Genomic DNA, 12,971 nt, shown 5'->3' on the forward strand with positions numbered 1-12,971 from the left:
ATCTACTGTGCACAGTAGGCCGCACAAGGCAATGTGCACTGTGCTTCTGGCTGCTAGTATTCTGACATCTTGGCTCGTTGAGTTACCTAAAGTAGTAGGCAGAGCCTATATCAAGTGCAATGGAGGTGGAGATAAGCAAGTGGGGCCACTAATTAATTGTTGCGTTATAGTTCAATGTCACGAAATTTTAGGTCACAAACTGTCTCTGAGTTGGAAAACAACTCACTCAGCGCGGCTGAATAGTTCAGAGGTAGAATTCTTGCTTTGGGAGTTCATCTTGATTGTAAGAGGTCCTGGGGTAAGCATCGATCCACAATTCCATATTGGATCAATTCATCCTAACATCATCATAGTTCAATTCCCAGTTCAGCCCCTCGCGTTTGCTTTTTGCTTTTTGCGTCTACCACATTTTGAATGCAGAAGTGGTTATGATTCTTTTGTTGCAGTCGCAGTTGATCCAGCATTCTTTTTGGGTGTGCAATGTGAATGTAAAGTCGAGGTGGAAACTGTCCTCCAGCAAACTTGTGCGTCACGTGGCAGCCCGTAGGCCACTACGTCATTTTCAGTCGCGACATTAGGCGGCAACTCGGGCTTGATCAGACGTAAAGAGAGTCGCTTCTATCTACATGCTGGTGAGGGGGCAGGTGTACAGGCCATACCATTGTTGATTGTCATTTTGCAGCTGACTATCGAGATATCAAGTATAGCTTCGGGAGGGACGCCATGATCGACGCTCAAAGAGACAGACTCGTCACATCAAATGCCACCGAAAAAGAACCTGCCAGCCCGCAGCTCAAGTCGAAAGACGCGTCAATCGACGCGTCGCCGAGAAGTGCTCGACGATGGCATCCCGAGCGTGTACGGTGAGATGGTGGCAGAAGCCGTGGCTGAAGAACGAGACCTCTCGAGTCAGCTAAGATCCTCCAAACGACGGAAGATCAGTGAGGAGTCCTCTTCCAAGATCGAACTCGATTTTGATCTCTTCGGCACACCAGAGGTTGGCGCAGATGGCGACCCAATTCCTGCTACTGCGGACGGAACTTCACCGAAGTTACAGCAAGTGGTCTATGATGACTTCGAAGGATCCGACGAATCCGACGTCGAGTTTGAGGACGTCGAACTAGAGCCGGCCGAAGACGACGAAGACGGACCAAGTTCAAAACCCGAGCAGCAGTCATTGGAGCTGGACTTGTCTAGATCGACGCTGGAGCCGTCAAGGCGAGGACCTCAACGACGCAAACCAGTAGGACCAGCCGAGAAGAAGATACGCCTGGAAGTGCACAAGGCGCATCTAGTTTGTCTACTGGCACATCTGAGCAGTCGCAATCGCTGGTGTGAGAGTGAGTCGGTGCAAGGCCTTTTGAAGCCGCTCGTACCACGCAAAGTGATCTCGCTACTTCACGTGGAGGAGTCGCAACCACAGTATCAGCGGTCGCATTCTTTCATGAAAGGGATCGAGGAACTTTGCGCCCTTTGGAAGCAGCTGTGGACCATTACGGCAAGAGGAATGCAACGGGCATACTGGAAAGAGGATGTCGATGCAATCAAGGAGAGTGACGACACTGAAGACCTCATTGATTTTGATGAGTTCAAGGCCGCTGCGAGATCGCGGTCCGGTTCGAGAGATCTCGGTGCTCAGCTGTTCTGCGCCCTCCTTCGATCGGTCGCGGTCGACACGAGACTCGTCTGCTCGCTCCAAGTCCTGCCGTTCTCGGGCGTTGCCAAAGGCCAGACGCCGGAAAAGCCGAAGTCGCAGTACTACCATGCCCCTCCTCAGAACTACACACAGAACTCAACCATCTCCCGTCCCGCACCGACAACTCGAAAGAAGAAGAGAAAAATCATCGAGTCCCCCTATCCGATTTTCTGGGTCGAAGTATACTCTCCATCCACATCGACGTGGATTCCGTTGGATCCCATAGTGCGCAATACCATCAACAAGCCGAAAACGGGGTTCGAGCCACCAGCGGCCGATCGCTTGAATAGCATGACCTATGTGATTGCCTTGGAGGACGATGGCTCCGCCAAGGACGTCACACGACGGTATGCTCAATGGTATAACGCCAAAACGCGAAGACAGCGTGTGGAGAGCACCAAGGGCGGAGAAGAGTGGTGGACCCGCCTCATGGGTGCTCTGCAGAAACCTTTTGACGAATTTAGAGACGAGATCGAAGACGCGAATCTGCTCAGACGCGCCGAAAGCGAAGCCATGCCGAGAAACGTGCAGGACTTTAAGGGACATCCTGTATATGTTCTCGAGCGGCATCTCAGGATGAACGAGGTCATCCATCCGAAGCATGAAGTGGGCAAAGTCAGCACGGGATCCGGCAAAAATGCAAAGCTCGAAAGTGTTTTTCGTCGACGCGATGTTCATGTGTGTCGGACCGCAGATGCATGGTATCGGCGAGGCAGGGATGTCAAGCAAGGCGAACAGCCACTCAAACGGGTGATGCCCAAGAGGAGACGGACGCCAGAAGATCAAGATCTCGACGATGACGATCACGCTGAGACCAGTGAAGGCATGGCCCTGTACGCCGAGTACCAGACCAAACTGTACGAACCGCCGCCTGTGGTGGATGGCAAAATTCCCAAGAATGGGTACGGAAATCTCGATGTCTACGTCCCTTCAATGATCCCTGCTGGCGCCGTACACATTCGCCATCCTCTTGCTGCCGAGGCTGCGCGGGTCCTCGGTATCGACTACACCGATGCAGTCACCGGATTTGTTTTCAAAGGGCGACAAGGGACTGCCGTGATTGACGGAGTGGTGGTCAGCATGCACATGTGCAATGCGATGATCAACGTGATTGAAGGATTGGAATCTCAGGCAACAGAAGAGGCAGAACAAGCACGCAGCCGAGTCATCCTGGCGCTTTGGAAGAGGTGGCTTACTGCATTACGGGTTCGTGAGCGGGTGCATCGCGACTATGGCGACAGAGAAGAAGACACTACGAACGTGGCTGAAGATGATGACGAAGAAGAAGAAGACTCGACGTATCGGGATGATGGGGAAGATTATGGCGGCGGATTCATGCCCGACGTTGATCAAGAACAAACAAGCCAAGTCAACGTCGAACCGGACACCGATGCCATATCCGCACTACCACATCTCAAGCCTGTCGACCAGCTGATTCCACCGGAAGTCGTACATCAAGCTATTGTTGTGGTCAGGTCTCCGCACAAGCTTCATCAATGGGAGAGCCAGGAACTTCTCAACCCGGAGCCAGAGGATGCAAATATCGGAGGGGAAGCGGGTGAAGACCAAGCTGACGCTGGTGGATTTATCGATGAAGACGATGAGCAGGAGGCAGGAGGCTTCTTCCAATTCCAAGACCATGAACACGAGACCGGAGGATTCATTCCTGATGATACCAACAAACAACAAGCTCCAAGTCACCACCCGCCATTCCCTGCGATGGACAACGACGATGCCGGTGCAGGCGGCTTCTTTCCAGAGGATACGGATATGACCTCTCCACCGGAACCGAAGCATGGCGACACGAAAAACGGCAAAGACGAAGACTTCGAGGATTCAGCAGCAGGCGGCTTTCTTCTTGAAGATGACGAAACAGACACACCACGACTCCTCGATCCGTCCGCATCAGTGAACCACCGCCAATCAGCCGAGGAAGACCAAATACGCAAAAAGCATGAGGACAAGACTGCGAACCCAGATCCTAGCCTTGTTGTCAAGGATGAAACCAACCCAATCTCAAACAATCAACCTGCTCCCCTCGAACCAAGACGTCCTTCTTCTTCTCCGCCTACTTCAAATCCAAGGTCGTCTCCCACCAGCTTACGGTCACAGTCTCAGACGTCTCTCCTCTCACACGATCCTGACGAAGAAGACGCCGAGCCGGAATGGTTGCTCAACAGTCTAGGAGAGATGGAATGATAGTGTGGGAGATTTGTTGCTGGTCCTCCCCCTCCCTCAACAGTCTAGGAGAGATGGAATGAGTGTGTGAAATTTGTTTTGGTCCTAAAGTCTAGGCCGGTCGACTGCTAAGATTATGATATAATGGACATGCAGTGGTATGGAAATTGAAGCCTCATACTATAGAACATGTTGCCTTGTGGAAAAGGGGGACATACCGGATTAGAACCCCATGTCACCTACTACTACTAGTAACATATCATCCATGGAGAAGGAGAAGGAGAAGCAAAAAACCCCCTTTATATCTCTCTCAGCTTGAAATCTATCAGTATCCCGTAGACCTGGTCCGAAGTGCTTGCTTGCTTGCTTGCTTTTTGACTTGACTTGTAACACGTCAGATCATGCCAAACTTAGTCAACTATCAAAGGCTGCCTGCCAGCTACCTCCGTTTTAAGGTAGGCATCCATCATTCTAATTTTAAAGATATGTCATCACCACGATGATATTGTTCTAGCCCAAGGCTAAGGCCTTCATGAATAAGTCTCTGTAAATCCACAATCATACTACAAAGTACTCGAACTTGCTCTGTAATTCCATGAGAGAAGTAACACAGCAGGTTAAGGTAGGTACCTAACTGTCCTGGTATTATCTCTAGAGCCCTTATCTTGAGCCCGAAACTGATACTTTTCTGTTTTTGTATTCCTAAAGAACAAAAGAAACGATCGAATGCTCGCTGATGGACTAGTCAGTCGACATGACTGTTCGTTGGAATTCGCTCACTCGCTCGCCTGCTTAACTAGAGAGAAAGACGCAGACACAAGAATGAGGAGGGGAAAAAACACGACAAAGACATAAAGTCGGGGGTATTGGATATTCTGAATCGAGAAGAAGTCTGACAACCCAAACCCAAGAACCAACGACCAACGACCAACGACGAGACCCAGGAAAGAAAGCAGAAGGAAGGAAGACATCCCGAACCACTGCACCAGACGAGCTGCAAGGCCCCAAATGGACTCCTGTTTTTCTACTCCTGCTTCGGCCTTCTTTCCAAAGACAATGGAAAGTCCGCCATCTATACTTCCTTCCCCACGAAAAGGAGGAGGACCAGACAGCAAACAATGCAGCATGCAAAAGAAGAACCTGTTCGAACCGGCAGCCGTTCGATATCGGCATCACAGTGACGGATGCAGTAAGAGAGACTGACCGATCATGGCCAGCTTGATCACTCATCATTCTCGTCCTCTTCGACCTTGACTGTGCTGGTGCTGACATTGGTGGTCCCATCGTCCACCCGACTCAACATCTTCGCCATGTTCTGATGTTCTTCGAGAAAATCCTCGCTGAGATCGTCTAGTTGCTTGATCTGCTCTTGGATCCCCGCCAGCTGGCCGGCAACGTTGCGCTTGCCGGTCGTTGCTTTGGTGGCGGCGGCAGCTGGCCCGTCTGGACCGGCTGATGTAGTCTCGGTGGCTGTATCAACCACATCATTCGCGCCCTGGCCTTGCTGTACACCAGAAGCGGTGTCTGCTGGAGGAACAGCTTGTCCAGTAGTGCTGGAAGGCGTGGCATCACCTGCCGCGGCGTGGTCTTTGTCTGGTTCGCTGGCCCATCTGCTGGATTCGAGACCCTGCTGGGGAATTCCGGGAGACAGAGGATTCATCGACCTCCGCTTCGGACTGCGGCTCTTTCGTCGTGACTTGGGACTTGGGAGGGCGACAACGTCCATCTGCTTTTGGAGTTGCTTGATTTGCTCGGCCTCCTTCTGGGCATCCTCTGCCAGGTGCCGCTGCGTTTCGACTTCGAGCATTGCTCCATCCAGTTGGGTCTCCAGAGAGGTGATCGTCTTCTTCGCGTCCTCAAGCCTGGCAGTGACGGCATCAAGCTCCGTGGTGTCAGGAAGCTGCGCCTGTTGCTTGTCCTCCTTCACGGCGTTGAGCTCGGTGAAAAGTTCTTCGAGTTTGCCATCATATTCCGCTTGGACATCACGGACCGATTGGTCATGCTGGACCTGCAGGTCGTCGAGGGCATTTTGGGCAGTAATGAATTTGTTGTTGAGCTCTTCTACCTCCGCCGGGTCACGTCTTTTCTCCGCTGCTTCACGTGCGGCATTGAGCTCTTGCTTCATCACAGCCAGAGTGGATTCTCGATCCTGAATCAGTATCATTGCTTCCGCGTGTTTCTGCTCGATCTCTTTGACCTGGGTCTGCACGTTGGAGAGTTGACCGCGAAGCCCTTCGAGCTCTGTGGTGTCCTGCGTCGCGGCGTGAGCATCCTGTAACTGAGATTGTAGTCGGGCAACCGTGGCGTCGTGCTCCGACTTGGTGGCTTGCAAAGCTTCCTCATGATCCTTTATGGCTTGTGCGAGGCGGGCGCCAGCGGCCGCGTTCTGTTCCTCCAGCAATTCAACTTGGGCCTTCCACTGAGTCTCCAAGGCTTTCATGACCTCGTCTAGTTGCCGGGCGTGTTCTTCCTTCAGCTTCTTCTCGATTTCCTCATGTTCAGATTGACGTTCGCTTTGGCTTGCTTCGACGGATGTGGCATGTTCCCCTCGAATCTTGTCAATCAGCTGGTTATGCTCACTCTTCAAAGTACTTCGAAGGTCTGCCAGCGCCTTTTCATGATCGGCTCGTAGATTCTCCATCTCTTGCCGAGACTGATCCTGTAGAACCTTCTTTGCCTCGGCCAAAGCTTGGTCATGCTGCATTTTAAGATCCATCATCCGAGCGGATTGTTCTGCCAGCTTCATGACCGACATTGACAACTCTTGTTCCATCTTTTCGACAGTAACGGCATGCTCTTGGTCTTTTTCTCCGGCCTCCTCCTCCATGGACTGCAGGATGCTTTTCAGGCTTTGAATCTGGAATCTTGTGCCGTCGAGATCCGCCTGGAGGGATTTCGATTGTGATACGAGTTGACGGTTTTCCTCGAGAAGGCTCGACCGGACTTCCTCCAGAGCCTGCTCTATTAGGTTCTCGGCCTCCTCTAGCTTTGTGGCATGCTCTGTTCTCAAGGACTCAAGTTCCTCGGCGTGGCGAGCCGACAGCTGTTGTTCTACCTGCTTGAGCCGTTCAGCGTGGTCAGCCGTAACTGTTTCTGCAGCCTCTCGAGCGAGCCTCAATTGCTCCTCCAGATCTTTGAGGACAATAGAGTGAGACTCTTTGAGGGCGTCTAGGGCACTTTCCTGGTCCAACCCTTTCTGCTTCTCAAAGTCTTCAATCTGCTTGGCATATGTTGATCGGGCCTCTGATAGTTCTGCTTCAGCAGCACTGAGCCGTTTCTCCAGTTGTTGAAGCTTTTCGGTATATTTCAGCTCCGCCTCCTCGGCAGCTTTCAGCCGCAGTTGCTCCGCCTCAGTCTTCACGCGATCGAGTTCTTCCAGATGTCCCGCTTCCAGAGTCTCCAGATCTGCGAGAGATGCTTTCGTCTGCTGCTCCAGTTGCTTGATCTGGCCTGCGTGGGTTTCTTTGACGGTGGCCAATTCCTTCTGAGACGAATGGATCTTCTGCTCGAGTTGTTGGACCTGCTCAGCATGCCTCATTTCCAAGGCAGCAATTTCTTCGTCATGCTTCATCTGGTATTCGGTCCGAAGTCGGTCGAGTTCTTCAGAATGGGTGGCTTTGAGAACAGCCAGTTCATCTTGGGCGGCGCTGCCCGTTGATTCGTGCTCCTTTAGTAATGATTCATGCTTTGTCATAGCTTCCTTCAGAGCAGTTGTTGCCGTGTCCAGCTGATGTTGCAGGTCAGACAGTGCTCCGTCATTTTCGGACTGTTTCATTGCGGCTAACTCATTGGCCTTCTGCACATCTGCTTCCAGCGTGTGAAGCCTGTCGGCGTGTGATGTCTTGGACGTTTCAAGCTCGGCATTCGCCGCACTCAGGTCGTCAGCCGATTTCTTGAGGACTTCTTGAAGCTTGTTTTCATGCAAAGCCTCGGCATTCTTCAGGTCCTTTTGCACCTGATTTAATCGATCTTCAGTGGCCTGGATCTTCTCGACGTGTGCCTTTTCGGCGGCGGCGAGTGACGAGGCGGCAGTAGCAGCCTCGTCTGCTTTTTCTTGTCTCAAATGATTGATCTCATCCTGGAGCTGAGTAATCAAGGCAGTCTGCGCGTCGCTTTCAACTTTCTTGCTCTGCTCAAAGTCCAGGACTTGGTCCCTCAACGTTTGCATGACCTGGCTTTGGCGTGCCATCTCCTCCGAAACCTTTGCATACTCCTCCTGCTGCTGAGCGAGTTCTTTCTGCTTGTTGGTTACGTCCTGTTCCGCCTGCTTTTGTCTGTCCTGGAGTTCGCCGATCTGCTCCTTATGCTTTCCCTCTAGTGCATTCACCTTGTTGTCAAAGTCTTCTTGCAACCTCGCAATCTTGGATTTTGCATTCTCTTTCGCCGCTTGATGTCTAGCCTTAGCCGCTGCGAGTTTCTGCTGGGCGTCCGCCAGCTCCTGATTGTGAGCCGGTGATGAAGCAGGAGACGGGGAGGTTTGGCTGGCTGCCTCTGAATCGATCTTCTTCGTCTCCAAGTCGAGCTTGAGTGCTTCAATTTCAGCATCTTTCGCTGCCTGATCCTTCGCAGTAGCTGTACGCATTTCCTCCAATTCGGCCCGCAGTTTGTCAACTTCGGCCTCTTTCGACAAGCTAACTGCGGAAGCAGCCTTGAGGGCTTCATCCAGCTGAGATTTCAGTTCTTCAAATTTGGATTCTTTTTCCGCGAGCTGGTGAGAAAAAGACTTTTTCAAGGTTTCCGTTCCGGATTCTTGAGTGTTGCGCAACTCTTGCACCGAATTCTGATGCGTAGATTCCAATTTCCGGACTTGTTCCTCGTGGAGGGATGTCATCTCGGCGATCTTCGCAACATACTCGGCTCGGATGGCCTCGGTCACCTCCTGCACGCGGCCACTCTCTTCGTCTGCGGTCTTGCTGGAGTCCTCGAGTTTCGTCTTCAAGCCCATCAATTCGGCCTGTAAGGCTTCGGCATGCGCTTCAGACTGAGCCAGCTCATGCTGCAATTCTGCTACAAGTGGTCCTTCGGCGCTTGGAGCCTCCGCTTCCTGCTCATCAGTAGGTGATGTGGGTTCAGCTTCTTCTTTTGCAGACTGGGCGTCCTCCAGCTCTGCTTCAGTCGGCAACCGTCCATGAACCCGTTCAAACTCGCGCACTTTTGCCAGGTCTGACTTGAGCTTTGCAATGGTAGATGAAGCTTCTTGTTTGATCAATTCTTGTTCTTCATCTTCCACTCCGTCGGCAGTCATGGCGGCCTGCAGCATAGTGTTCACCAACTCAAACTCTCGTATCTTCTGTTCGATCATAACGGACCGTGTCGACTGCCTCGACCCCAGTGCAGGACGCACAGGGGCCTTCGGTTTCTCTTCCCCTTGTGATGATGCATTTTCCTTGTTATCTTCAGGCTCCTCCACGTCTATCTTGACTGCTGGAGAGGCGGGGATTGTGCTCAAGCGTTTCTTCTCGGCCAGGGCGCCAGCGCCGACGGCATTCCTGGAAGTAGATGACACCAGTGGTCTCGACCGAGGTGTGATACCGCTCCGTGAGGTATTGGGGGTAGAAGGCGCTTTCCGGGCGCCGGACGGACTCGTAACACTCTGTCTCGTTGAGGAGGCGGGGGCGATCGTTGTACGCCGAGCAGGGGTGGCAGCAACTGTTTTCAAAGTCGAGCTACGTTCCGCACTGGTCGATGGTGCCACTGACGCTCTCTTCGGCCTCGCAGATATGCCAGCTCTCGTCTTCTCATCACCGGAGGGTTTCTCGTCCACCGAGCTCACCGACGGTCTTTTCTGATGTGCTGCAGTTGTAGAAGATGCGGTTGAGCTAGGAGGTCTTCGCACTGTGGTGGTGGTGGTGGTGGTGGCGGTGGTAGCTGGGCGCGCAGGAGGCTTACTGAGTGACCCTCCACCGACTGTCTTGGCCACGGACGAGGTCGTACTCGGACGGGTACTGGTAGAGAGTCTCGGTGCGGTTGGCCTCGTCAATGGCTTGGTGGACGCATGTGTTGTTCTGCTTCTGGTTTCGTCGGCGACACCACTGCGTGTTGTGGTGTGTTTGTCCATATCGGCGGTATTGATGACCTCTGTACAATGTATCGCTTATGCGTGAGGGGCAGTAGAAGCACATGAATAGGAAAGGGAAATAAAGTATTGACAGGCAGGTGACAGGATCAACGAATGCCTGTTAGAACCATTGGCTCAAACGATTGGCAGTTTTATACGGTGATGACGACGATGATGATGATGATGATGATGATGCTGATGATTCTCGTTCTTTGTCTGCGCGACTCAGACACGACAGACACGACCGAGACAGTCGGGCAACTAATTCAGTTGTATACGAGTTGATGTTGTAGTCCAGACAAGATGCGTCTGCAGTTCAAGTTCGCAGTTGAACCGCGTATCCCAAACATACGGCAGAGTACAGGGACATACAGATGCATTTCACAGACAGCGAGACAGTCAACAACAACAACTTCACCACTCCTTCTCTTCTGGGTCTGAGATGTTCTTGAAATGTCTTAATTCACGTGTTTTGAATCAAAAGGTGGCGTCGAGCTTGGCCTGTAGTTGTTGCTGCCCAATACCCTATATCTCAATACATCAAGAACCCATACACCGCTCCCATCATGACTGCCAGGCAATTGGGGTATCTCTCAAACAAACCGACATCTTTTGTTGCTAAACTCTCCTGCTTCATCATGCCGGGACAGTCCTCAACCAATCCCAATCCGGATCATCGGTTTCCTGGAATTTCTGGGCCATAGTCCGCCTGGCCCATTTGGCCTTTGCCATGATCTGATCCATGTCAAACCTTTCCAGCCCTCCACCAGGCGCTCCGTACTTATAGACGATGTCTTCGAATCTTGAGCTAGTTCGGTATTTCTGGAGTCCCCTCAGCAGTATCTCGGTCTCTGCGTCCTTCCACTCAGTCGGGACAGGAGGCGGTATGTCTTCGGTGGCTTCTCGTCTCAGTCGAGGCCTTGCTGCAAAAGTGACATGCTGGGAAGGGGCCCGTGTCGACCTGTTGGTATCGACATCCATCACTGACTGGTCATCCACGATCACGTCGTCAATATCAACGATGGATTGGGAACTTGGGATACCAGTGTACGGGACCTTGGGTATGGACTGCATGTTGGCGCGGTATTCCGCCAGTTTCTGTGCCCTCTTTCGCTGAGCCATTTGATTAATGGTCTCCCTCTCCTCCTTCTGTCGCGCTGCCAGGTCGTCCAGGTACTGACTTCTTCGTGCATCATTGATTGCTTCCTCAAATTCTCTCTTGTAGCGTCCTATAAGCCGGCTGATGTTGGGTCCGATGTCATGCTTCACAATGGCTTTGGCCCCTTTGTCCAGTTCAGGTCTCGGCTGCCATTTCGTGGCTGTTTCCACCAGAATATTTGTAATCATCAGCAGCTCATATAATCGCTCGTATGCGTCGACGCTAGGATCTTTGTCTTTAAATAGAACTTTTAGTCCTGCTCTGCTCAGCGACAGAGAGCTTGGGATTAGATGGCCATAGACATCTTTGATCATTCTCGATCTCTCCCGTTTATGGGACATGTCCAGTCGGCCACGATACCCAGCGAGGTGTTTGCATCTTTCTTCCAAGATACGGTAGTGTTCACGCAGAGATTGTTCGGACTCTTGCAAATCTGGTGACTGCGCTCTTGCCAGCTTCTTGTACTCTCTGTGCAAGTCATTCAACGCCCGCAACGTCGCTTTACCAACCGTCGAGGTCGGTTCGTTCGGATTCCCGATTTCGGCAAGCTGCAGACCTCCGACAAGAGCCTCCTCCCACAGTTTCTCGCATCCCTGAATCTTGACTGCCTCTTCAACGCCCCGCAACGCCTTCCTCGCCCGTTCTTGTCGTTTAGCTTCCTCCTCAGCCGCCGCCTGCTCCTCTCTGCTTTGTTCAGCCTCGGTTTGAGGACGCCGATTCGTTGATTCCATTTGAGCATCAGGTGGATTGGTGACCCCATTTATATGATCGACATCGGTTTCCTCCCTCTCTTCTTCAACATCCTCTTGGGCCTCTGCCGGAGACTCTTCGTCACGAGGAGGCGGGAGTGGTTGAGCCGAAGGGAAGTGTGCTGCAGATGGCTCATCTTCGCGGGTCATTTCCATGGCAGGAGGATCTGAACCGTAAGTCTCGTCTAGAAGATTGGCCTCGTTCACGAATCTTGCGGGGGAAGCTTCATTCGGTGCATCATTCGCAGTGTGATCAGGTAGAGACAGATCAACACCTGGCTCCACGAAAGGCGAGGTGGACGGCGGCGCTCCATTTCGACCAAATTGCACATCAAGGATCTCTTCCCCCTGAAACGGTACATTAAGAGCTGCGTTTGCAGGAACAGGAGTTTTTGACTTGGTGGCTGTGCGGCGAGGATTCAGTAGCGACTTCTGCAACTTGCTGAGATCTCTGGGAGCCTGCCGGAAAGGGGTATCGCCGAGATTCACACGCGCAGTGCTCCGCGTCTCCAACACACCCTTTCCCTTGAAAGGAGACTTCTCTGGAGACCTGGGTCGATGTAACCGCCTCAGCTTTTTCAAGAGTGCCGGCTGACTGCCCTGGCCCTGGCCCTGCGCTTCTTCTTGGTCATGAGGAAATGGAAAAGGGTCGCCTCTAGGCGCAAGAGACGGGGCGGAGATTGAGGCTCGAGCTTTGAGTCGTCCAGACTGTCGTCTGGCAGACTGCACGACGTGTATCGGAATCTCTACAACCGTTCGTTTCCGTGGTGTGAGGTCAACATTTGACTGCCGCTTGCGCTTAGGGCTGGAAGTGCTCGGTTTGCTCCCCGCTTCGTCGTTGAGGATCGCGGTCACAGCTTCGGCACTGCGGTCTTCCACCGGGGCCGCTCCCAAGGTAGATCGGCGCGTAGATACGGGCATGATGAGGCGTGCATGCTTGAGGACTCAGATTTGCGACGAAGATGGAGGTAAGTCGTGGACTTCAGGCAGTGGAACAATGTTCTTGGGTTTGTATCATCGCAATCGTATCACCATGTCAACTGAACCGGACTGAACTGCGGTGACGCTGCGACGCGACGGGAGTCGAGCGGAGTATCTGAACCATAGTGCAGTTTCTCACCGCGGCGACAA

General features: G+C 52.5%; 3 protein-coding genes across 3 annotated transcripts; 1 reads left to right on the forward strand and 2 right to left on the reverse strand.

Moving 5' to 3' along the window:
- Nucleotides 1-760: 760 nt before the first annotated feature.
- Nucleotides 761-3,895, forward strand: A1O1_04473 (uncharacterized protein; the record flags this gene model as incomplete). Its single annotated transcript, XM_007725365.1, has 1 exon — nucleotides 761-3,895. One exon carries the CDS (start codon nucleotides 761-763, stop codon nucleotides 3,893-3,895), a length of 3,135 nt encoding a protein of 1,044 aa, XP_007723555.1.
- Nucleotides 3,896-5,096: 1,201 nt separating this feature from the next.
- Nucleotides 5,097-9,932, reverse strand: A1O1_04474 (uncharacterized protein; the record flags this gene model as incomplete). Its single annotated transcript, XM_007725366.1, has 1 exon — nucleotides 5,097-9,932. The coding sequence occupies one exon, from the start codon at nucleotides 9,930-9,932 to the stop codon at nucleotides 5,097-5,099; it is 4,836 nt and encodes a 1,611-aa protein (XP_007723556.1).
- Nucleotides 9,933-10,568: 636 nt separating this feature from the next.
- On the reverse strand, nucleotides 10,569-12,761 carry A1O1_04475 (uncharacterized protein; the record flags this gene model as incomplete). Its single annotated transcript, XM_007725367.1, has 1 exon — nucleotides 10,569-12,761. One exon carries the CDS (start codon nucleotides 12,759-12,761, stop codon nucleotides 10,569-10,571), a length of 2,193 nt encoding a protein of 730 aa, XP_007723557.1.
- Nucleotides 12,762-12,971: the final 210 nt, after the last annotated feature.

This window comes from Capronia coronata (genome assembly GCF_000585585.1).
Source record: "Capronia coronata CBS 617.96 chromosome Unknown acBCG-supercont1.3, whole genome shotgun sequence".
In the NCBI taxonomy this organism is placed as follows: Eukaryota; Fungi; Ascomycota; class Eurotiomycetes; order Chaetothyriales; family Herpotrichiellaceae; genus Capronia; species Capronia coronata.